The 26891-nt window shown below is 38.4% G+C and overlaps 1 protein-coding gene across 2 annotated transcripts in view; it reads left to right on the forward strand.

The window, feature by feature from the left end:
- The first annotated feature begins 1878 nt into the window (after positions 1–1878).
- TNFAIP8 (TNF alpha induced protein 8) overlaps positions 1879–26891 on the forward strand; it is a 35432-nt gene continuing 10419 nt past the window's right edge. The window contains exon 1 of one of the 2 annotated variants that reach the window (XM_007424148.3): positions 1879–1942. In XM_007424148.3, coding sequence (XP_007424210.1) covers position 1942 — 1 coding nt within the window. In that variant the 5' untranslated portion in view covers positions 1879–1941. Of the gene's footprint in view, positions 1943–23720; positions 23844–26891 lie in introns of those variants that run through there. The other variant, XM_007424147.3, reaches the window with a different exon arrangement.

Below are 26891 nucleotides of genomic sequence, written 5' to 3' on the forward strand. Positions count from 1 at the left end.
CAAAACTATTATATAACTTATACTTTGATGTGAATTGCGGTGGTTCTTTTTTTATCTTAACTTTGGATGAAAAGTGAAATCTTATATTTGTAATATTGACATCCTAAATTGCAATTAATACTGATATTTTTACTTTATTTTCAATACTTTAAGCTTTCTAAATAATAGAATGTTCATAATTTCTAATCATATTGCATAAATATTATTGCACTGAAATCTGCATTGAAATGATACAATGTATCAAGATAAAAGGGGGGGAAGCCCCCATTCTGGAGCCTAATATGGCTAGTCCATAAGATCACTCAACTCTTCCTTCTCTAAAACCCTGGAAGCTCTGGCTTTCTAAAGAGAGGAAGGAGGATGCCAAAAATAAAGAGGTAGTAGAGCTCTGCCAGCTTCCAGGTCCTCACACTAGATAACTCAAATGCCAGTGTGGTATAATGCTTCAGGTGTTGAACTAAGAATGGGAAGGCCCATGTTCTAATCCATTCTCAGCCACAGAAGCTCACTTCATCTGATGAAGTGGGGCATCTGATGAAATGAACTGCAGCTCACAAAAGCTTGTGTCTTGTGTCTTTCTGATTTTTGGCTACCATAGACTCTCCTCCAGTAGTATAAATTCACTCAGTGACTTTGAGCCAGTTGCACTCTCTCAGACCAATCCTAACACACGATTGCCGCTATGGGGAAAAATGGGAGAAGGGACTATTAAGTACATTATCTTGAGCTCCTGAGCAAGAGGTGGGATATAAAGCTGTTACTAATCTTCAAATGATTCTAGTCCCCATTAGAAAAAAATGAAATCTTTAGATTTCTTCCAGCCTACTCCAAAGGTCATTTTGTAATACCACTCAAGCCTACTGAAATTTAAGCCAACATAAATGTGCAAGTCACTGACTGTTTGCACTACCTATTGATCTGTAAACTAGCCAACCGGCTTAGCCTAGCAAGGTGTGCGAACCCTACCCTTCTTGTAGGTTTATGGTTCATGTCTTCCAACTTCCCAAAACTGAGTTGAGAAACCATAGATATGCTTGCCATGATAATAGCTGATGTTTATTAACATGGAAACACATGCTGTACAAAACAAGCTTTGGATAGGCAAAATCCACTATTTTACTACTGAGTTGACCAACATATTTCAAAACAAATATGCACCCTATAGTCAAATATGCGTTTGTACACACAGGGAGAGGTAATACATATAGCAGCTGACACATAAACGAGAATATGCAAACAGAAAAGAGAAAGGAGTAACTACAACATTAATTCAAAAGGCCTACTAGAGCAAATAAGACGTGCTCCATTGTCAGCCAGATTGCTCAAAACGGGTAAAAGCTCATCGTGACTCACTCCCAACTGATACTGAATTGATAAAAGCAAGAGTGGGCTGAACGTCCAAAGAAGGTCTGTTTCCGTAGGCATTACACCCACATTTTTCAACCCCCTTTACAAAGGAAACCATTGAGAAATCCTTTCCGGATGGTTAGGCGACGCAGCATGGCTCGTCATGTCTTCTCCAGCAAAAGCGAAAAGAAGTCTTGCAGCGCCTGATCACAGGCAGAAGCTTTCGGGGGACGAAGTGGGCTGTGTTCCAGGAAAGTTGCGGCGCCGACCGCGAACCCTGCCCTCCCTATCAACCTAACAGGACGAGCAGCTGGCTTGCGCGGGAGTCGCAAGCCTGAGCAAGAGCTGCCGAAACTTGCCCAGCACACCTTCCAAACCTCCACGCGTTCTCCCCCTCCTGTGCCCCTGCTCACCGCCCGCCTCTTTGATCCTTTGCCCGACAGCGATTGGCCCGAAGTCGCCAGCACCGCCTCCTTTTCTTCGGATGGCCCGCCTCCCTCCCCCTCGCTTGTCTCTCCAGAGCCACGGAGAGATTCGGAGGCACGCTAAGGTGTTGGTATTTGTGTTCGGACCTCCGGTATCCGCGGAGCACATAGTAAGCGGCTTTGATGTTACAGCCGGTGGGGATCGATGGGGGTGGGTTTACCTGTGCCTGGTGCGCCGTGGCGGGGCAGGGAGGGCGAGAGAATGCCTCGGTTCTAGCAATGTTTGATGTTTGCACAAGGGCGGAGGCGAGTGGGTGCGCTCGCTGTGCGGGGTGTCCTCCCCCAAAGCTGCCGCTTTGGCGGGCTGAGGGGTAGACTTTTCGTAAGCAGCCAAGTCTCTCTTTTCAGGCTAAACTCGTCTTCCTTGTTTGAGTCTCTTGTGCTCAACTTTGCTGTTAATTGCAATTCGATATACGTAGTGTTCTTTTTCGTTAGGACTAAGCAAGTAGGGAAGGACGAGAAGGCTTCTCAGTTCAATAGACTTGCAGTACTCTCCGGGCTGGATCTTCGAAAGAAAACACTGCCAATAGCCCTCACTATTTTAAAGAGAGATGCTCCGGTTTATAAAAAGACTATCAGGATGAGGCAGGCAGGATGCCTTTGTGTTTCTAGGAGCTAGTAGGATTTTCAGAAAAGGGGAACAGCTCATTATTAAATTTGATATCTGTATTGTCCAAGGCAACCTGTTGAATGCAGAGTTTCCCCATTCTGGTGCTTTTCAGGGAGCTGCAAATACCATGACCAACCAGGAAGACAAGGGCTGATTGAGGTTGTAGTTCATCATACTTGGAGGGGCATCTGGTTGGGAAAATCTGGATCAGCTTTTATAATTGTGAAGGGATATTGCTGTGTAGCATGGTAGTCAACCTTGTGTGGGAGAGAGTTCATTTCTCTCTTATTTGTTGGTTTGTTCTCTGTTGAATTCATGTTGTCAAATCTAAAAAAACTGTAGCTTCCACACCATTTAGAAAATGCAGTTAAAGAGGTTAGTAGGATCTAAGCAATAAAACTGCACAATATTGTGGTCCAGGCATTTTGCTGTTAGATACTAATTGATTGTGCTGTAAAGCTGTTTCAGACATTTAAACATCAAGTTAGTTACTTTTGGCTATTTCTGTGTTTTTACAGGTAGTTGCAAAAACACTGAAGTTGCAGGAATGTACAGTAAATCTATATACTACCCTATATTTGAAGTGTGTTTCTTGTTTTCCCTATTTGAGAAGTCATCTGTTACAGATTTACAACTATTTGTGTCCAAAAAAAGTTCTTAGAACATTTTAACTTGAAGCAAATTAAAATGTGGAAAAAGGATTCTTCAATTTTGGAAAGAAAAAATGCTAAGTTAATTGATTAATCTCCTGAGAGTTGTAATTATTCAAACTAAAGCACCGTTATTAAATAGTGAATGAAACATGTTTATAATGCTTGATGGGCCTGATGATATCTTAAGGATTCAAGTATGTCATTTTATGGACTTTGAAGGTAGGCACATGTCTGTAATCTGAAATTTAATGAGTTTCTGTGGTGATAGAATTGTGGAAAGCTCAGAAAAGTTGTAACTGCCCTGGATCTTTTTTCTTTTTTCTGAAAGTTTCGGGTGGGTTTGGGTAGGAACTGTGTTCTTCTGTACTGTGCTTTTGCTCTGGAAGTATCATCTGTGTAATCTTTAAAGGAAGGCTTTTCCCATTATTCTTCCCCAACCCGCCTCATAAATAGTTGAGAACTTTAGAACAGGAAAGGATCCTACTGCAGCAGCCTGATGAGTTTCTGGCCTATTGCTTGGGGGGGGGGGGGGAGAAATGCTTGCAAAGTTATTGGTATGGGGTAAACAGTCCCTGAAAGTTCAGATTAATACTTCAAAATAGATTAGGTAAAATGAACTGCTTTGCTAGATAGGATCCAGCAAGAGAGGTTAAACAACTTCGTTTCAGTTATGAGCTCAGCATCCACTAAGACTGCCGTGATTAGAGATTTCCTTTCTATTGAAGTTCTGCTTTAGCTATTTCTGTGACTTAAGCCCTCAAGCTATTTAAGTCTCTGTTTCTTTTTCTGTCATCTGTTGTACCAAGAATCTTCTACAAATGTGGCTTATAGATGGTTGATGAAAACAGGTACCATATATTCCCACGCCAGGACATGCTTGAGGAGACTCAGATTAGTGCCATTGTTGAATAGAAATTAATTTGGCAACTTTTGCCTTCTTTGTAATGGCAAATGTGTATTTATTACCATAGAGTTTTGCTCCTGTGCACATGTAACAACACTTAATGCCATGGGGAAGTACCACTTTTTGTATATACTTGTAAAAAATATGAATGTTTGATTTGGATTTATGTCTGTTATCCTCAGTAAAGTGAAAAGCTTCATAAGTGTGCTTTATTATGATGTCAGAAATATATTTAACGTGAGGATAGAGCTAAGAATACAAGAATAGGTAGTGTAACCACAAGTGGGAAGCTAGGAACAATTGATTCTCTAAACAGTTGATTCCATATTCTATAAAAATCCATTACCATTCCAAATAGCCTTGCTGCACCTTGAAGACTAACAGCTTTACTGCAGCAAAAGCTTGCATTACTACAATAAATTCATATGTAATATAAAGGTTCAGAGGTAGCCCACTTCAGACTCTACCTGAACATAAGAGCGCTTGAAGCTGGGTAGAGAATGAGTCACATGTGAAATTCTATTCTTCTTGACTTCCATTTGTTCATTTGGGAGGTAAAGGGAACACAAATAAACACATGCAGATTGTGAAGAGGAAACCTAGGGAGTGCCTTCTTTTTTGCTCATTTTCCAGGGTAAACTCAAAAGTAGACTACAGTTCTTCCGTACATTGAGATGATTACAGAACATGTTAATTTATTGTTAACTTTTAGCAATAAGCATCATGCCTTTAATTCTTTTTTCCCCCAGTATGTACAGCTTTCTGGTAACTGGCTAAATGCTTCAGTATATATTTTACTGTCTGAGGTAATTTGAAATAATAATTTATCTATTGTCACACTAAACTAGGCAGCTGCTTTGGAGTTCAGTCAAAGGTATTGCTTTGAATGTTTTAAGCTTTGTAAAGGGGGTAGCACTACTATTTCTAGAGGCCTTTCTTAAAAGGTTGGGGAATTTTTTACAAGTTTTGTTTTGTTTTTTTTAATCCCAACCAATCCTAGGGAGTATCATCAAAAGTGGGACTTTATATATTTTCTAGGTGCTACACAAGTGGTGAAGTACTAGGTACTTTCTTTTTTCCCAACAGTTTTATCTGTTTTATATAACCTTTAATAAACTAATACAGAAACCTAATTAAAAAATACATTACAAATAATATTAAGAAAGTACAGAGGAAAGGGGAAAAAAATAAAATTCCCCCCCCAAAAAGATAAGAAACTTCCTCCTTCATCCCCAACAAGTATAGTCAACATTAACAACCTATCACTGACTCTTAAAATACTACCAAATACACGTTCATCCCATACTTCATCCTGTTTTTTATAGACTCATCTCTAAATCCTCAGCTCTCCTTATTAATCAACAAAAGGTGTAAGAATTAACAGACATAACTAACAAATAAGCATTTAGTCCCCTTTCCATTTAAACATAATCCCCCTAATCCCTCTCTTAATAATCAAAATCTAATCCTAATTAACAGGATTAGATTTTATTACAAAAAGATAAAAAATAACCATTAATCATCACCAGAGATAGCAACCATTATTAATCCCAATTAACAATTAAACATTACAGAAAAATAAAAACTGCTAAACATTACTAGAAATAATACCTTATTTATATACCAAAAATAGTAACATAGATAGTACAAACTAATCCATTACACCCAATTGAACATTTCCAAAAAAGAGCTATCCAGTCAAAGAAACCATTAAACATCCCCAAAAATAACTCATTACTTAAACCAGTTTTGTATTTTTTTCCTTGCATTATTTGATTATGGTTAATTACTAGTTACTTTCAGTTAGGAATGGACAGGTTTCAGTCTGTGAAATGTTTAGTTTACATGAAGACTTTGAAAAATTATCAGTCCCAAAGGTGTCTGTTTCTCTGACACAAATGAATAGGAAGATCTAGGTAAACAAGTTCATAAGCCAAACCAGTTTGAGAAAGCATATTTTTAAAAGTTAAATATCAGACTGGACATAATGGCAATTCTGTTTTTTTTCCATATGTTCACCCAATTCACACACCAAATAAAGACTGAGAATAGGTAGATGAAGCTGAATTCAACATCAAATCATCTGTGTGAATGAGATGAACTAATAATCCTCCCTTAACATGCTGCTCTCCTGATACATTGAACTTCAGTTCATATAAATGCCAGCCAGCATGGAAAGACATTAGCTTATTTTGTGTGAGAGAAAGACAGTCCTATACTTCTTGTACATTAAATTGCCTGCAGAGGACTTCTGTAATTTGACTGAGAGCTGCATAAAGGTAGACCAAGGGCCAGTGTAACCCCAGGGTTGCACTCATGTCCTAAAATATTCTATCCCCTTTATTTCTGTTGAGGAGAGGCTACCCTGGTGTATACAGAATCAATGAAATTACCCCCTTCCCCACACTAGTCTTCATTGTAGTCTGTATTTCGCATTAGCATTCTCAAACCATTATTCATTCATATATGACTCTGCTAGCAGTGTTTCACTTTTTACAAATACTGTACAATGAGCAGAAGATGTGTGGTCTTCTCTTCTGTAGAACAATTGTCCTGCTGAGATTAGGTAGGCCCTCAGATGTGAGTCTCTGGATTATGAAACATTTATATACTTACTTTGGCATTCCCTCTCTCTTTTTATGGTGTCAGCACTAATAATTATTATCTTAGGATTTTAATTAAAATGAAAAGCAGTATAAATAAATCTAACATTGAGAAGAACAACTACCAGAAACCAGAAGAAAATGTTTTTCTAGTAGTTGTGTATGTAATTGTTACTTAATCTGCTGTTTTATTTCTTCTCTGTCCACTGTAAATAGACATTTCTTTGCATAGCTTTTTGGTTGGATTTGCATAGCAGGTTTTGGAATTAGTTTGCTGATGACTGCGCAAGTGGAGTAAATGTGTAATTCAGTTAGTGTATTGTAAAAATTATCAGTGGGGCTTCTTTGCTGTAAGTCTGGGGGAAGGAAATCAAGAGTAAACCTCATGGTAATGGAAAAAAATGTGTTTGATGGGGGGAAATCCCTCTGAGAATGAGAAAAGATATTGCTAAGGTTGACTTTACCACAAATGGCCACTCGCTTTTGATATTGGCCAGAAACAAGAAGTTGAGCTTTTATTTTTTAAAAGTAACTATATATTTGTTAAAAAGTAAATCATCTCATTAAAAAAAGATAAATTAATCAAAACAATATGGTTTAAACCTTTTAAGGTGACTTGACCCAGTTGTTTTAAATCAATATTTGTTTACATTACTTAAAAGGACAGAAGACAAGATTCAAACATGTTTTGTGCCAAAGGACTCGTTAGAGTTCTAATTCAGTTATGAGCCAAGTTAAACTTTTGAATCTTTAGTCCCCACTTACAGACCTGGTGAGCATCAACTGGAACCCAATTCCAGAAGTGGAGGGCCACTATTGAGAAGGCCTTGTTCTTTATACACACTGGTTTTGAAGTTCTTAAAGATATGCATCCAAGTAGGCTTTCAGTGCTAATCTTGAAGGCAGGTACATTGCTATGGAAGAAAACAACCATTCAAGGATCCAGGTTGTTTGGAATCTTAAAAGCTGATGCCAAACTTTAAATATGGCCTGGAAACAAAGGATTGACTAATGCGGCTGGCACCATTTTCAATGCCTCTTGATTCAGCTTAAGTAGTTGCATTGCACCATTGAAGTTTCCAAATAATCATTAAAGGTAACTCCATGAAGAATCCTTTCCTCATCCATGGATCCCTTGCATTCAGCTGAAAAACCTCTCCCCTCACTGGCTTAGATTATCCCATTTCTCAAGCAGCCAGTTGGAAGGAGAAAAAAATGATAGAGTATCAAGCTCAGCAACCTGCAGGTAGGGACATATGTGGCATGGAGGAGAGAGAAGCATTTTAAGACACATGCTTACTCTTTCAGCAGTCCATTTGGCCAAGTTCCAAGATTCAGATAGTGTCAACAACAGGCACAGTCTAGGTTTTAGGAAGTATTCATCATGACTTCCTCAAATGGCTGTGTTTGAATGACACACTAACATGTGATTTACTCAGTTAAGCCAGGTTTTTTTTGGAGGGGGGATTTGCATGACATACTGAATGATAAACTAACCACAAGGGTGTGCAGAGCACACTGAACCGTAAGCTAATGAAAAGGACTGAGCTTGCATAATATGTAAAAATGGGGTTGGCTGGTTCATGGTTCTGCGTGTCATGAAAATACAGCCCATACATGAAAAATAGGTTTTGTGTAACTAGTCATCCATGACAACAGTGAAGTTGCATGCATGATGTAGTAGGAGCCATAGTTAAGTGATACTTGGAAATAGACTCATTAACTGTTGCCCCAGTGGCATCACTGGAATGTAATCACCAAAGGATGATTAAGTCAAGATCCAACCCTACTGAGAAGCTCTAAGAAACATAAAGTGACAGTTGTTAGTTTTTTACCTATTCTAGAAGTGTGACCAAGTTCATATATCCTAATCATTTCTCTTAAAAGTGTTTCACAGTTTTTATTTATTTAGCCAACCATGTCATAGTAGAGACTCTGGTGGCTTACTACATTTAAAACAATGCAATAACTTTCTATATAAAACATGAACAACAGCCGAACAGCCAGATCAATCTAAACAAATAACCATATCACAAGGTCTAATTAACAGTCTGAGCTCTGTGTCTGGGAACACATCCGTGTCCTAAGAGCCTTCCAAAAAGCCAACAGGGTGAGGTCCAATCTAATCTCAGGAGGAAGGCTGTTCCAAGGGGCCTGCACAGTCACAGAAAAGCTTCTCTACCTGGGTCCCACAAGATGACATTCTTTGACTGACAGGACCCGCAACATGGCTCTCTCATTGGATCTAATGGGAAGGATAGAAACAACAAACGATCTTGCTTTAACTTGGCTTAAAATCAATGTAGCAATAAACTTATCAAAAGGAAAGCAATGTTTCTGCTTCCAGAACCACAATCATTTACAAAAATTCATTTCAGGCTCTTAACCTGCCACAGTAACACTTGGTAGAGTATAAACGGAGGGTATTAATTGCAATAAAGACCAAGAGTGATATGGAAAAGGGAGGAGTTTTCACTGAACTTTGTTGCGAAATAAAGATCAGTTTCTTGCCATGACTTACCTAAAGAGCGCTCATCTTCTGACATACAGCTGTCAAGGCTAAAATTCAAACCTGTATATGGGGGTGGGATCTGCAATACAATGGTACAATAAAGTAAAATTATATATGGATGTGTGTGTATATATATTGTGTGTGTAAATAATACATGCACACACATACATATGCATACCCACACACAATATGCAGCATTCTTGTTTAATCTTTCAGCTATCTCAATCATATTACACAACATCCTCTCTCCAAGCAAATTCTTTGCACCTCATCCTCCCCAAAGTCAGTCAGAATTCTGTGGCTGCTGAACTTGCCTCACCTGGGTAGATGGGCTGACCTCCCTCTTTAGAATTTTTTTCTCTTAAACCTTTTTTTTTTAAAGTTTCTTATCCTGCCTTTATTCTTTTTATAAATAACTCAAGGCGGCAAACATACCTAATACTCCTTCCTCCTCCTATTTTCCCCACAACAACCACCCTGCGAGGTGAGTTGAGCTGAGAGAGAGTGACTGGGCCAGAGTCACCCAGCCAGCTTTCATGCCTAAGGCCGGACTAGAACTCACAGTCTCCTGCTTTCTAGCCTGGTACCTTAACCACTAGACCAGTGTTGTCCAAACTTGGCCACTTTAAGATGAGTGGACTTCAACTCCCAGAATTCCCCAGCCAGCATGGGGAATTCTGGGAGTTGAAGTCCACTCATCTTAAAGTGGCCAAGTTTGGACAACACTGCACTAGACCAAACTGGCTCTCTGTTGTAGTTCAGAACTTTAGATTATTTTCAGATGTAGTGTTTCTCCACTCATTTGCATAACTGGTTCTTTTTTTTTTTTTTAGATTTTTTTAATCCTGCCTTTATTCTTTTTATAAATAACTCAAGGCGGCGAACATACTGAATACTCCTTCCTCCTCCTATTTTTCTACTTTGCTTTTCTAGCTATATTAGCAACAGTATTTATGCTTGAAGTTCAAAACGGAAAGGAAAGGAAATTTGTAATTCACTTATGCGTACCCATGATACTATTCCCTGTCAGGGTAAGCAACATTATAGAAAACTCAGAAAAGGAACAAAAAGCAGCATGTGAAGAAATTAAAGGCATCCAATAAGAAAACGGAAGTATAGCTATATCTAGCTTACACCAACACCATAACTTTCTATCATCGCAAACTATAATTGATGCACCAGATTCACGTACTGCTTTATGCGTAGCCTTATTTTCTTTACACTTCCCACTTCTGCAGGGTTTGTCATCAGTTGGACCGTGACTTGGTCAGTCAAACTAGCAATCCAACTTACCGTTGCTTGCATCCTAACAATTTAGAAGCATATGCAGTGTGTGGATGCAGTCAGGAGGCTTGTTTGATTTTCTGATGTCCGTATTCATTCTAAGGGACAATAACAATATTTATAAGATTTCTAACACGCATACTCATGTTAAAGAACAATTGACATTTTTAAAAAGCCACCAGTTTGCAGTGGGTTAGAAACAAAAAGGCTGGCAACAAAACCCTGCTAAAAAGCTAGGTATTGAATACTATAAAACTACTAAAACAAATTAGGATTGGGCATTTATAATAAGAGATAGGACAGAAGGCATGAGACCATATACTTAACTGAAAAACAAGGTAACCAGATACTGAATGTTTGCAAGGCAGTAACTCCCCAGAGAGTGAATTCCACAATACAGGTAACCGAAAGTCAAGAATGGACTTTCTCAGGTTGTGTATAGAGAGTCACTGGCCTGTGCAGTGTCCTCAAAAGCATATTTTAGTTGATTGGCAGATATGAAAAGGAGCAAGTATACCTTTAGTTATGCAGCCCTATATGGCATTATAGGTTCCTTGAACTTAGCGCAATTGCAAACTGGTAGCTAGCAGAGTGACTTTGGAACCGATGCAGCATCTTTGCCATGGCTTATTCTACTGGCTGCCCTATCCTACTGAGCAGCAAAAGGAACAATATAATTCTTGTTATGTTTCAAACATGAACAAATGAGCATCTGGCGTTAAGCTGCTATCATTCAGGGCTGGGTAACTCGTGATCTCACGGTTTAGCATGCTGATTTTTTTTAAGCCCTGTTTCTGCAAGGTCCAGTAACTATGGAAACTTCTAAATACAGAAGCTAGAACATCTGACACTCTCATTTCTGATTTAGGTGGTTTTATGATCACTGGGCTTTGCAGAAACAGTGCCTTCTAGAAAATCAGCAGCAACTATGACAGTAGAAAGTCAGGATAGCCTGGAGAACTCTGACCTTCCTCCATAGCAACCTTGGTTGTATTGGAGAAGAAGTTCTGTGCATGAGTAGGTGTCCATATATATGTGTCCATATTGCGTGTTGGGTCTCCACCCTGTCATCTAGCACTGTATAAAGCTTTTGGACTAGAAAGATTACCCAGCTCTGATTTAAGTAATAGATGTGATTACCTGTTTTTCTTGCTGCTTCTCCTGCTCTATAATATCGTTTTTGGTACAGTATTCCCAGTGTAGTCATATAGAAGATTTGTGTAAAGGGAATATGATGCTTGTTTTTGTTCTCAGTTCCAATAATCTTTATCAATTTCATCCCCATGGGATTGAGTCATATCGGCCATACATGGGCTTGTTGCTTTATTAGTCCTTAGTGCTCAACATGGTAAGATCAGGATATAGGAACCAGCTCAGGCCCTGTGCATGACGCACCTCTTTGGCATATGTTGAGCTTTTGAGTTCAGCCTTGAATAAGACTGGGAGAAGTAGGTGCCATTCAAGAGAATTGAGGAAATCATTTTAGGCCCTAAAGTACAGAAAACCCTTGATTTAAGAGACGCTGTTAGGCGGGCTTCAGAAATGACAGACATAATTGCAGATCAATCTTAATTGAGGTCATTAATTAAGCTCCACATTTGTCTGTGTACTATATGCTTCTGCACATGCATAAAATTTTGTCATTTTTTGCATAGAATCCCCATTCCCATTTTACACGTGCATAAAATCCCATGCACCATTTTACGCATGTATAAAATCACATTTAGATTGAGTAGATTATCTGTTTTAATGCTTCCCCCATCTGTCTGTTAAATGGAGAATTTTCTTACTATCTACATTTTGAGCACTGAGGTAAAGGACATTTTCCGTATCTTCATCCTTCTTTTCTATCTGCCTAACTCATCAATTTAGCATGAGTTTAGTATTCATTGTTTAGTTTTCAATTGAATATGGTGCTTTTCAGTATTTTATAGGAAAACAGCTTTGTCCTATGGTAATTTCTCAATTAATGGACCAGTTACAGAGGGGGTGTATCTGTTAGTCCTAAAAGCCCATAAAATCTAAAAATATATAATTTTCACAGATGATATCAATTGGCATTATATTACATTATCGAGTAATTAAATATAAATTTGAGGGCCTTGTCTAATAGAATTGTCTATTCAATATAATAGAATTGTCATTTGTGTGTATGGGGGGGAGAATGTCCAAGTGGAATTTTTTCCAGTGGATCTGAAGTCTGCTAAATGGGGTGGGGGTCTGTTAAAGCAAAGTTTTATTGTACTTTTATGCTTATTTTTAAGAAGTCTAAAAATCAAGTATCTTAATACACCTGCAGAAAATATTAACTGGAATAAATAGTTGTGGTGATAAATAATTGCAGTAAGGTTGCTAAAGAATGACATTAATTTTGTGCTAAGTACCTTTTTGCTTCCATGAACAGGTTGCTTATCAAATGAGGGTGGGGAATTCAGTTTAAGGCTACGTAGTTTATGTGGCAGATAACACTTTTTGTCTTGGAGCATTCAGTGAAATTGATTGATTGATTGATTGATTATATGCCATCAATTTACTGTTGACTCTTAACAACCACATAGATAAATTTTCTCCATGACAATCTGTCCCTTAATTGGTCCTTCAAGTCTTCTAACAGTGCACCCATCACCACTGTAACTAAGTCCATCCACATTGCTGATGGTCTTCCTTTTCTTTTCTTTCCTTCCACCTTTCCCAGCATTAGAGCCTTCATCAGAGAGCTAGGTCTTTGAATAATATGTCTGAAGTAGGATAATTTGAGATTGGTCATTTGTGCCTCAAGAGACCTCTGGGTTGATTTGTTTGATGATCCATGTGTTTGTTTTCTTGGCTGCCCACAGTATTCTCAGTTTTCTCCAACATGAAAGTTCAAAAGCATCAATACTCTTCCTATTCTGCTTCTTCAAAGTCCAACTTTCGCTTTCATAGAGTATCAGAGAGAATACTGTTGCTTGCACTATTCTGATCTTTGTAGGTATATCTGATAAAGCAGTATAAATTATAACCAGTCTAGAAAAAAGATGTCGAAGATATCCAAGGAACGCAGCCTTGTACCTTTCAAACATTTGAACCTTTGGTCTCAGACTGCATGACAAGGAATCTGGGAAATAGCAGTTGAAAACCTTTGAAGGAGAACAGATTGCCCGCATGCACACCGTGGTGTTCTACTACTCTTGCTTTCAAATTAGGTTCATCATACATGACAATGAATACTAAAAATCAAACTACTGATTTATTTTTCTGAGCACTATTGTATACTTGAATAGATGATTTGTGTAGTTTTCATTAGCTAAGAGCTGATTTGTAAGTATATGGATTCAGCTCAGTGAGTATGTTGCAATATTACTGTAGCAATTTGTCTTTTTGAAGTCTCAGTAATGAAAATCTTTGCCTGCCCCCAAGTTGAGTGTACAGGTAGTCCCCAGTTTAAGAACGAGTTCTGTTCCCAAGGTCTGTCCTTAAGTCGAATTTGTATGTAAGTCAGAACAGTATTATTGTATAATACTGTATAAGTAGTATTATGTAATTAATTTGAACCATTGTTTATTCAATTGAATCATTGTGTATTTAACTCGAATTTTGCTACAGTAGGCTTCATTCTTAACTACGGGTCGTCCTTAAACCAGGTGTTCTTAACCCAGGAACTACTTGTATTACATTGTTCATGCTAAGATGGTAATGCAGCTAAGATGGTAATACAATAATTTCAGTGAACTTTTCATATGGCAGATTCTTATTTTAAGGAACAGCTTTTAAAGCTGGATCCTCTGAACTTGGAGTCTCTTACTTCTGCATGTTACCTTCCCTATTTTAGCTCTGTTCTCTAGGTTTTCAGTGAACAATAATATTTGAGCCAACAAATTTGTTTTTGTTGCTCCTGGTAACAGAGATGGTACTTTCAATTATCTCTTTAACCCACCTGGAATGCATTTAATTTGAAGCAAATAAGTATTATATCAGAATGCCAACTCACTGCATCATTTCTCACCACAAATAACTGCTGTAGCTACAGTCTGATCAATAATGTTGCTATTCATACTAGAAATAATTTATATATAATCACAAGAATGTACTGTATATTTTAGTAGTATATAGCGCAGAAGTATGTAGTGCTTTTGTTGATGATCCATTTAATTTTGGAATAGATGAGATCAAATTTTGTTGTTTAAGGCTATGGGAAATGGCTTGGGCAAACTTGTAGCCCTAGAATTGGTACTCACAACACCCTTAGATGTCATCCATTGACCTTCCAAATGGGGGGGGGAGATATATTTAAAAATAAATATAGCAACAATCTTGTAAGAACTGTCATTTCACAGATTGAAGATTAAATCTTGCAAGATTTCACCCATGTTTGATTTAAATGATGAAAATGTTTGGTGCTTGGTGGTATCTGCTGCTTGAGGAGGTTGCTAATCTTTAGTGTAGGCAATATTAAACTAGATGGTTAACAGTCTGATTCAGCAAAAAGTGTGATAAAAATTTAACTGGAAAACCAGTGTGACACAAGCGTGAAGGTGGGGAGGAAAGATTTCATCCGTGACACTGCTGGGACAACATATTCAGAGGAGACTTATGTAATATCTCAGAATTTTTGACAGATTCAAGGTTGCTAAGACAATTTTATCTTGGGATCCCTGGCTGTGAGCCAACAGCAGAAATCAGCCAGCAATATATACTGTATAAACTCCAGAACTCTGAAAGGGCCAAAGTTCCATCAGTTCTATTTGGCCAGAGAGCAAGTGTCTCTTCATCCATCGGTCCGTCCTCTGTTCTTCACAGTCCATCCTGTGTCTGAGTGCTTTATTCTATGTTCGAAATCCAATGGTTTCCATTCCCTTTCACCAGTGCATGATCAACCTGGCATAATGCTTGATGAACCTGGAATAGAGGGTTTGTGTGTGTGAGGTGAGGTGACTATGGTGTGAATGTGTGGAGCTTTATTTAGTTTTGTTCACTAATAAATGTTGTTGCTCCTTAGAGAATGTTTTGTTTCCTTGTTTCTGCATATCCTCAAAGAACCTGTTCCTGCTGAGTGTGTGAGTGCTTGTTCCCTTATCAATTCCCACTGTAGTCCAGGACTGTGTGTCACTCTTCTTCCAGCTACCCTCAGCCACAGGCTAGGAGTAATCCTGTGCCACTGTGGAATTAGATAGCGAGGGGCAGAGTGTGGCAGATGTGTCTCTAGAGAGAAGTGTGATTGTTAATAAGTGGGATAACACAAGTGTATGACAAAGGGAGCTCTTAAATCTCTGAATTAAAAGTGATTACATATGTGACCTGTAGTAAAATATTGCAGTGAAAAGTGCTCTTTAGTAGCAGTTACAATCTGAACATCCAAATAGAAGAAATTCTTCCATAAGCATTGCAAAATGTATGGGGTTTTGAAATTATCCAGTAATTTTTCCATATATGGTACATGGATACTTACAAATATAAAAGAAGTAAAAAAAGAATTATTACAAGAACTTTTACCGCTATAAATTAATAATTTTGGGGAAATGAAGGGGTTTCTTATCAAACTGAAAGCAGTTATTTTGGATTTAACTTGGGCTTTGGAGAGTCCTAGTCCAATTAAAAAAATGGATGGATGTAGGCAAATCTGGAAGAATAGTGTCGTATGAAAATATATTGTATATTTTCAGTCTTACTTGGTATGTGGCTCTCCAGCTTTGAAATGTTCTTTGAAGTTCACAGGAAATTATCTGGTTTGTCTGACAAATATTTAGCAACAATTGTGAATACATTCCCAAAATGAAGACTGAACTTAATTTAAAACTACATGGAAATATTTAATACCTACAAATATCAAAATACTTAACTATAGGTGTCATGAGTTTTTGTTTGCTTCCTTTGTAGACTACATGTACATTCTATTTCTCCTGGGAATTTTGTTATTTACTTTACGCTGTGAATAAATGTGTTACAGGTTTAGAACTATAGGAGGAGAGCCGTGTTAGTCTATGGTGGCAAAAAATCAGGAGGAGTCTGGTAGCGCCTTTTCTGACTAACAAATTTTATTAAAAGGCATAAGCTTTCGTGAGCTACAGCTCACTTCAACAGATGCATAGAGGGGCTAGACTGATATACAATTTAAATTGGGGTGAGGTGGGATCTGGTTTGACTGAGGAAAAACATGGAATCCTGAAATCAGGTGTAATGATTGCAAAATAGTTTTATTAATACAATACTAACTCACCTTTTCGCACATTTGATGCAAATCATTTGGATGGCAGGTTGCAAAACTGAAGCAGCGAATGTTGGCTTGTTTAACTACCATTTATTAAATAAATCACAGATGGCTGTGTTTGAACAATATGCTTTGCCATAACCATAGCTTATGATCACCACTAAGCCAGTGTGGGTGGAATGCTGCAGTATTCATAGCATGTGCTATTTTGAATTGCTTTTGAAGACTCACAGAAACAAGCAGAGTTACTTTTGTAACAAATAAATTATAGCCTTAGTTCAGTGGAATATGAATATTCTGATCAGTAGATGCTTACCTACTGATATAATGATATGAATCATCTTTATGATTAGTTTACCTGATATGATATAAATGCTATATTTATATTATCAATGTATTCCTTTGTTTTTTATATTTTTTTGGCAGGACAACTTTGTGTGTTGAATGACTTGACTGAAGGTTTTTTCTTCCTAAACTGAGAGTTGTGTAAAATCTTAATATTTTTAGTAGTTTTATGCTAGATACGTGCAAAAGTCTTGAAACAAACGTTCTTATCTCAAAACTGGGGCTGTTTCATTTCTACATAATTCCAGGAAGGTTGGAACAGCCTGTTTCAAACTCCAAGCGAACACACAATCCTATTGCACATACTAAAAACAAATCAGTTTCTATATATCTGGAGATGGTTTATTAGAGATGCAGTGCTACCTAGTGCCATGCCATAACTGCATTTTCTAAGACTGAAACATAGAGCCAACACAATTCTTAATTTTGGTTAACTCCCACCTTTTTAACTGGAAACTAAATCTATTGAATTATGCCAGTATATCTAGAGGTAGAAGTAAAAAGATGAAGACTCAAGTTGAGCTCAACTTCTGATAATTACCATGGCATCTTCTTGACAGCACTGTAGAAGTAAGTTCCCACTAGCTTTTTCCAGGACATTTTTGATTTCCAAATCAAGCTATAATCCTGGGATTTTTCTGGTGATCTCTGAGTCAAGTACTTCCCAGATCCAATTCCTGCTAAGCTTTTTACACTGACCACTTATAAAGACAGCCAGATCCAAACTGTAATGCTGAAGTTAGAATAATTTAACCAGGATCCATTGATAGTCAAATGCTGCTTTGCAGAAAAAAAATCTTTCAATGCTACAGGCAATTTGCAGGAGGAAAGCTGAGCCTAATGGTTTTGTGTGTGTTTGTGCCTTTGAGTCAGTTTTTGGCTCCTGGCAATTGCCTGAACAAGTTCCTGCAGTTTTCTTGGCAAAGTTTTTCAGAAGCAGTTTGCCATTGCCTCCATCCTAGGGCTGAGATAGTGACTGACCCAAGGTCACCCAGCTGGCTTCATGCCTAAGGTGGACTAGAACTCAGTCTCCCAGTTTCTAGTCTGATTCCTTAGCCACTACACCAAATTGGCTCTCTTGTCTGTGGATATCTGCTTTTAATGTCCAGGTGAATACAGGCCTTTACGTAGCCAAAATTAGTTTCCTGCCCTCGTTAAAGGAATTCTATGTTTATTGCTCAGTTAATTAAGCTGACTTATTTGCAGATATTTATATCACATATACATTTAATTTCTCCATCTTAGGAAGATGAGAACTAGTTAAGTTTATTTTAAGGTATTAAATTCTAGAAGTCAAGTTATGTATGGGAATATATAGCTAAAGCTGCTATTAGGGCCTACATCATGGCAGTAGGGCAGCATAACGTGAATATTGGATAGTCACCTGGTAACCCTAGGGAAGACCGGTTTGGAGGTTTACTTGCAGGATTGCAGTGAGGAACATGCTTGGTATCTGTTGGATAAAGTCATTCAGATTCATTCCAAATTGGATTCTAGCCTTGAAGCAGCTCCCATTGAAGTGAGTGAGGTTCATTCTTGCCTGGTTATTTGGGAAGAATTTGATTTTGTTACTCCTGATGAAGTGGAGTCTTGGGACTGCTAGCATGTTAGACCCATGTCCCTCCAGACTGGTTAAAGCTTCCTGGGAGGTGACATGTGTTTGGGTTCTGGTGGTGGTTAATTCTTCTTTAAGAAATAGGGGGGTCCTGGCTTCCTTAAAGGAGGTGGTGGTGTACCCCTTCCTCAAGAAGCCATTGCCGGCCCCAACCTTGTTGGATAATTTTCAAAATTGAGAAAGTGGTCATACAGCAACGCCAAAGAATTCTCAATGAGATGGGTTATCTGGATCCCTTCCGGTCAGGTTTCAGATCTGGGCATGGGACCAAAATGGCATCAATCACACTTGTAGATGACCTCTGCTGAGAGCAGCATAAGGGTGATGCATTCATCCGCAGTCAACTTGATCTTTCAGCAGCCTTTGATACTATCGATCATGATATCCTTCTGTACCAGCTTGGGGGTTGGTAATAGATGGCACTATATTGTGCTGCTCCTCTTCCTTCTTCTCAGCTGGTTCCACTTAGTGTTGATGAGGGAAAAGGTCTTGCCTATGGTTCTTGATTTGCAGGGTGCTGCAAGGTTCAACACTCTCCTCACTTCCTGTTTAATATATACATGTAGCCACTGGGTGAGATCATTTGATGGCACAGGGTGAGGTAACATCAGTATGCTGATGATACCAGCTTTATATCTCCTCCCCAGGCCAAGGGATGCCATAGAGGTTCTATCTTGGTGGCTGGAGACTATGGGGGTTTGGATGGGGCAGAACAGGCTTTAACTCAACCCTAACAAGATTGAGTGGCTTTGGGTTCTAGGGTCCCCCCAATTCCAGGGTTTTTTCATCTCTTGTTCTGGATGGGGTTGCACTGCCCCAAACAGAACTGGTGCACAAGTTGGGAGTCCTCCTTGACTCAGCTGCTGTTCAAGAAAAAGGTGCCAGCTGGGGCCAGGAGGTTTTTTGCCAGCTTCTTGCTGTGCACAGATTGCACCATTTCCTAAACCAAGAGGCTCTGCTCATGACCATTCACACCTTAGGCACCTCCATGATGGACTTTTGTAATGCACTATAAATGGGGCCACCCTTGAAAAGTAACTAGAAGCTGCAGCTAATACAAAATGCAGCAGCATGAACCGTTATGGCACTTCTCGATCTGTGCATGTTACACTGCTGCTCCGTGAGTTGCATTGGTGGCCAGTATGCTTCCAGGTTGAACTCAAGGTCCTGGTGGTCACCATAAAGCTCTCCGTGGCCATGGGACCAGGTTATTTGTGGGACCGCCTCTCTCTGATCACATCTACCCATCCAATCAGATCTGGCAGGAGAGGCATGTTAACAGATCCTGTCCATTAAAGAGTGCCATCTGATGGAACCCAGGAAGAAAGCCTTTTCTGCCATGCTGCCTGCGCTTTAGAAAATCATCCCTCTCCCGCACTCCTGGAGATCAGATTAGCCTCAACCCTGTTGGCCTTTTTCAAGGCCCTAAATATGTGGCTGTGTTCCTGGGCATGGGGGTTAGAATGTTGGTTGGAGTCAATGAAATGGTTGTATTGAAATGATTATATTTATGATTGTTTCTGCTGGTTTTTTTTTTAAATCTCAGCTACCAATTGTCTATTTGTGTTTTCTGCTTTTATTTAAATTGGTTTTAGCCACTGAGAATCAATCCCTTGTTTGAGATGGGTAGTCTTATAAATTGAAATAAATAAATGTGGGAATTAACTTTGAAGAAAGCATCTAAAATAGCTTCTTGTTAACCAAGACTTTGCACAACTTACGGGGTTTATCAGCTGCACTGCACACCAATTGATGAGTCTTTTCAGGACTAGGAAGTAAATGTCACTTAGTAAGAAAAGGGTTTACTCTTCACTGAGTATCAATATCTTGACATCAGACTAACTAAATCTCTTTGATAATTACACAGAATTCAATCATTGCATGTTTCTTAAAGTGTACTGATGAGTACTCATGGCACACTTCCATTTCATGAACAATAGCAACACAACGTTTTCTCACAGTATCTTCCCAGTAACTGAAGTGAAAGAACGGTTGTTAAAGCACTTGCCAAAGTTTCAAGTGTATCAGCATTGCCATCTGTTGGTGGCTTACAATACTGGAGGCATTATTTTCCATTCAATTCTCATATGTCTCTCTTGAGACTCTCATCCAACCATGAGAAGTTGGAGGTTACAGCCTGGCTTATAATTGTCCATCTCTGATGCATTTCAGAAGTGCAAGTTGAAAAAACAGGCTTGTAAAACAAGAAAAGTCCTAGGCAAAATCTAATAAAATGGATCCAACAATAAATAACTCTGTAGATATAAAAAGAAGCTGACAAAACCTTGAACTTCTGAACTTTGAACAGCCTGAGATCAGGAATAATATGCATGACGCTAGCCTTACGTTCTGTTCCATAATCAAGCAGTAATATTCTGCACTGCCTGAAGGTTATAGATAATCTTCAAGGGTAACCCCATAAAGTGCTTGTTACAGTAATCTAGATGTAGAATTACCAAGGTATTGATCATTCTCCCAAGGTTATTTTTGTCCAAGAAGCTAGTGAATCATCTGGAGCTAGATCTTATCAAAATCTGAGCCTCTGGTGGTAAAATTTGATCAAGGAATATCCTTTAGCCTCGTATCTACTCTTTAAGAGCAATGCAACTCCATCTACTTTTCACCACCTGGACTTGGGAATTAACCACCACAAGTGTCTACATGCTGTTAAGATTGAATCTCAATTGAATTGCTCTGTATCCATTAGCACATTGATAACACAGGAATGTTATCAAAGCCATTTATCATAGCATCAAGGCAGTGAGGAGTGGATAGAATTCTGAATTCTGCTGGTATATCTTTGCACTTGTGGCAAGAAACAGCATCAGCTTCCAAAGCAGCCTGTCACATGGGACCACAAGCACTATATAGCATCCAACTACTGGTACTAGTTTCCAGTCATCTTTTGAGCACCTTGCTGTAAAGATTGTCAAGTAGTCGGAAGCTGTTTGAATTGATAAACTCAACAGGAGAGGTTTTCAAAAACTGTCTAATGGTCACTTCTTTCAATGCCAGCTCTCATGCTGTTTGCATAGTCTCCACATAAGCCAAATATATTCAGTAGCCATTCCCATGATCATGACAACTGCAGCAGCCCTTAGAGGCTGTAGTAGTCATCTGTTGGTCAAGATAGATGGTTGCATAAAAAGTCATTAGTCTTAAGTTGCTGAGCTGCACTTATTTGTCAGTTGTGTCATGGCTATACTGTTGTTCTTCCAGTCTCTTTTTTAGCCTCATATTCTCATTTGTAATTCTCCACAAAAGACTAGTAACACCTATTGAGGATTTGTGAAGAAAACACATTAGACTTGTCACTATTAAAGCAATTGGTTGAGATTGTGCATGTGCCCCACGTGATGGAACAAACATTGAGATATATGAAACAACCTGCTAAGCTCATGCAGTAGTGTGTACTGTAAATAATGTTCCATACGTGGGGAAAAAAGCGAGAGTTGAAGCTGCAGTCAGTCAAACTTTTTGAAAGTATAATTTGTTGAACAACTCATAATGGCTATGTTGGATGGGTTTGCATGTTGCACTAAGCCAAAATTAAAGAAATACATATCTGTGTCTGGGGAGACACAGCTGCTTCAGGGAGTTGCAGACAGGTCTTCCATCAGCACCGCCCTGCCCTCTGAATGATCTTTTCCCCTTTGAATCTGAAATGCTGCACAGCCCTGTTGAACACAGTACAGACATATAGGCAAACTATATTCAGTAAAGCTTTACAATTTTTTGTAATATCTGAATTTACAAATTATGGTTTGCCACTGGGAATGTTTGTGGATGCCACAGGCCATCTTGAAATAACTCTAGAGAGGATGGAAGATGACCTTGACGGAGATGTGCAGGAACCATGAACTAGGCAAAAGGGGCTGAAGCATTTTTTAAGTTCAGGACAAGATAACATTCAGAAACAGTTCAGGCACGTGCCTCCCTAACTCACTGAATATAAGGAAGAGGAGGAGGAGGCCCAGCACAATCAAACTTGGAAGATTCTGTTATTATAGCCAATCTCAATAAAAGTAGTTATAGCCTTCCTGTGGAGTTGATTTCCTGGTCTGGTTTATCTAGTGGAGCTGACAATATCTTTCCTCCTGTAATTTGGCCATTAGAGAGAAGGGAACCAGTTGCCCCCTCCCATGCCATCTCATAGGATGTTGTCTCTATGAATTTGCCAAAACAACAATCAGTTGAATTGGCATCCTTAATAAAAGTTGGTGTACACCTCATGCTAAACTATAACTCCTTTGTTTAATTTAGGCTAGGCAGGTTGTTTGAACAGGTCTGTGTGTGTGTGTGTGCATGTAAGTGTGTTTGTAATTTAAGATGATGCGTGATTCAAAATCTGATAAACTTTGAAATTTTAGCTTGTATATGTTGGCAGATCTGTCTGTGTGGTCATTAAGAGTCAACAATCATTTTGATGGCATATGATAAGTGTTAGCCTCATTCACAAATTTTATTATTGTATGGTCAGTGGAAAAGGACTTGTACGTTTTATGGATAAGGATCTTAATGTAGTCTTCCAGTTAAGTACATTAAGTATCATCTATACACATCAGAAGGTTTGCTGCAGTGTTTGAGAAACCATAGGTTGGTCCCCCATAGGTTGGTCCCCAGGAACTTGACAAATCGGAATGCTGGGAAAGTGACATGCGAAAGCAAACAAGTTTTCCTTGTGTGTTTTTGGAAACTGAATCTGTGTCTTTGAGTCGACTGCTGATCACAAGTCATGGATTAGTATATCCTGGAAATGAAAGCACAAAGCGAAAATGTACGACTAGTAAGATTAAAAAAAAACCTATTTCACCAAAATCCTAGCAAAAATTATGGGTTGATTTTTAAAAACGTGGGCTGACTTTTATAGGAGAGATGAAAGAATCAAATCCAATTTGTATTGTTTGGAGGTTATGGGCCCGCACTGCTTGTCAGTCTGTAAGTACAATACTTAAAAACTGGATACTTTTTCTGCTGCTTGGCTTGCAGTGGTTTCACATTCTGTCACACACACATCCACAAACTCAGCTGAAGAGGCAGCCATTTCTGGCAAATAAAAGGGGTGTCTGAAGGTGCTCTTTTTCAGACGGTTCTCAGATGCATTCACCAGGAGGTGGAACTTTGGAGCACCACCGAGCTCTGATTGGTTGACTTCACAAAACTTTTCCTCTATTAGTCCCAGCCCCCTTTTCTTCTTTTGAGAAGTTCATTTTGCTGCCTCTCAAATAGGCACGTCATCTAAATCTCCAAAGATTTAGGCTGATACCATGGGTTCCGAAGTAGATGATTCTAAAGAAGGTATGCTTTTTAATATTTTTTTTTCTCCCAAGGAGGTTTTTTTCTTTAAAAAAAGTTGCTTTCCAAGCTGCTTCTGGCAGCAATATGAGATGGTGAATAGAGGTTTGTATTTGCTGTAATACTGAACTGTTTTTAAGGGAGGGGAGAGAAAGCAAAGGAATCTGAAGACAACTATTCGCATTTCACTGGAAATGCAGCGACTAAATCCTTGACACCAAGGATGTTTTGTTCTTTGTACAGTGACAATCATACACAAAGTGTAGATTAGAAGCTCTGTGTATATTCACAGGCAACAATGGCTTGAAAAGGGAAGATATACGTTAGTTTGAATGCCCTCCGACTTTTGTAAAAGGAAGTTGTGTAATTCAGAGAACTGAAAGATCGTTCTTTTAAGAAGGAGCTTTCTAGAATGAGTTTTACTAGTTGATGCATGTTGAATTTAATAACAATATGTCTGTGATAAAGCTTGTCAAAAGGGAAATAGCCTTCCTTTCTTTCCATGGTATGATGAGCATGTGGAAGATCTGGAAATGTTCCAAGAAAACTGAATATTTACCAGCGTAAATTTGGGTTGGGTTGGGAAATGACTGGTGGAGGAAGAGGGGTTTTTTTCCCTGAAAATTTAATGCAGTAGCCTACTTGAGTCCAAGGAGAGGGTAAATACCTCTGAAAATGTGAGCATATTTTAAACAGCTCAAATTTCCTGACTTGCTAAGAAGCCAGATAAACTGCTGGTATAAACCACACTAATTAGATCACCAGTTTGATAGTGAGCTAGGAGACTTCAAAACATTGCAGAAAGCTGCTTTCTTCTAATCTGACAATCCCTATCTTTTCCACATATATCTAGTGTGAATTAAAAGTTTGTTTGTTTCTGATGCAAGGCATTTGGCTCAGCAAAAGTCACTTAATTTAGGATAGCTGCTTAAAGTATACACTGGTGGAACAAATTTATTCAAATGCTCCCATATGCTAGCCTTTTCTGTTCAGGCAAGGGAATAACTGTGAATCTAAATCCAGAGAAATATGCTAAATCCTTTTTCCTGTAGCTGCTTTAGAATCTAGCATTCCTTTGACAACATGCTCGTTCCACTTCTTTTGTGTAGTAGATGAGTAAGCAGCATGCATGCCATGACAAGACAAGGAGTAGGAAGAAAATTTAAAAGTGATCTTAACTTTACCTGCAAATTCAGTTGGCTAAATTAGCTCAGCTATCTTTGTTCAGGAGAGTTAGTCATATCAGTACCTTGAAGTACCATTCATTGTTTCTGTTTTTAAAAAACTGCTGAAGTTAACACAGGATGGAGCAGTGAAGAAAGAATAATGGTGGCTTTGGCACCAATGAAAATTAAATTTATGCTGTATTTTGTTTTTGTTTTTTATTGTATTTTGCTTTTTTAAAAAACTGAAGGGTTAGATTATGATATTTTAATTAAGGGGGTAATTCTAAATTCCAATTCAACTTTAAATTAATTTCTAAAATATTTGACAGTTGAGTTGCTGTATGGTTTTATACCTCATGGAGAAAAACTGTCTATGTGGTCGCTAAGACTGACTTGATGGCCCATAATCAGTCAATCAGTCAGTGGCTTTACACTACAAAAATCTTTGGGAATATATACGCCTAATGGATGTCTTTTGAGTGCCACTCCTTCGGTTACAAAGCATGCAATGCATTTTTACTCAGATTTAAATTTCACTGGGTTTAGGAAGATTTACTTCTAGGTAAATCTGTATGGGATTACTGCCTTGAACAGGTAGCTGCAAGTAACAATGGATGGTTTGTAGAGGTATACTCCTAAGGAGACCATCAGTCCCAGTTACTTGGTATCTTTTGCTCCTTTGCCTAAGCAGTTGGGTTCAGATAGTGTTTAGTTAATAGTTGCTGCTCCTCCTGATTCTATTTCAGCTGTATGACTGTTGTATGCATCTGTTTTCTATTTTAATTGTCTTATAAACTGTTGGATAATTCATGAAATAAGTGGGGTAAGGGCTTTAAAAGATTAAAGTATCTAATTTAATTGAAAAACAAAGTACGAACTAGAAAGCTTAGCTTTAAAATACATATGTTAATTATCTTCTAAAGTGATAAAATTGTAAATTTCATCAACTTATATCTTATGCATTTTTTGGCTTTTTGTATAACTTCCAGAAGAAGGATACTCAGATATTGAACTTTTAATCAGCAATGCCAAACACATTGCTGATTCTACTGCTAAGGAGCAATTGGACTGGATCTTTATAAATGATATCTAAACCACAGTGCATTGCCAGAAATGTGCTTTTATCATATTTTCCATTACATTTTAGTCTATCAACTATTATTAGAAGCCTTTGTATTGATCAAACGTGCAGCCTAATAAAATGTAAGTGATATAACATATATGTAATTTAATACAAACTCTTGGGTATTGGAGATGGGGGAAAATATCCTTATCAGGATATTTGTTTTCTAGTTCATTTTGAAGAAATATTTCCCTCTCTTTGGTTGCACTTCTCCTTTGTGCAAAACACACTGGCCTTACAACATATTTTGGGCTGGTCAAAATAAGGCCTATAGCTATCTCAGCCACTTCCTTACATTTGGAATAGCTGAAATAGGAAAAAAAAATGAAAAGCTGAGACAAGCTTTATACCTTCTATATATCAGGGATATGTAGCCTTAGTTCATGGGCCTAATCTGGCCTGCCAGGCCAGCCCTATTTCAGCTTATCTTCCCAGCAGCATGAAATGCTTTAGTTGTCCTACATTTTATGATAAAGCAGCAACAGTTGCTTTATCAGGGTGATCAACTTGGAAGAGTGATTGTGCTTCAACTGCCCTCCACTTTCCCTGATTGTGGAAATCATTTGTAACAAACTATTCTTGCTAAAGCACAATGTGGGATGTAAATCTGAGGAAACATACACAGAGTTGTGGTATCTTTGGAACTTTGTGATTTCATTTCCCTCTAAAACTATCCAATTGTCAGGGCTTCCCTCGAATTGTATCCCCTTCATCTTTCTATTTCAGTTATAGAATTATTACAAAACTCTTGTCCAGGCCATT

This window comes from Python bivittatus, unplaced genomic scaffold (assembly GCF_059951505.1).
Source record: "Python bivittatus isolate LINGU-HERP-01145 unplaced genomic scaffold, Pbiv_v1 ctg000850_np1212, whole genome shotgun sequence".
In the NCBI taxonomy this organism is placed as follows: Eukaryota; Metazoa; Chordata; class Lepidosauria; order Squamata; family Pythonidae; genus Python; species Python bivittatus.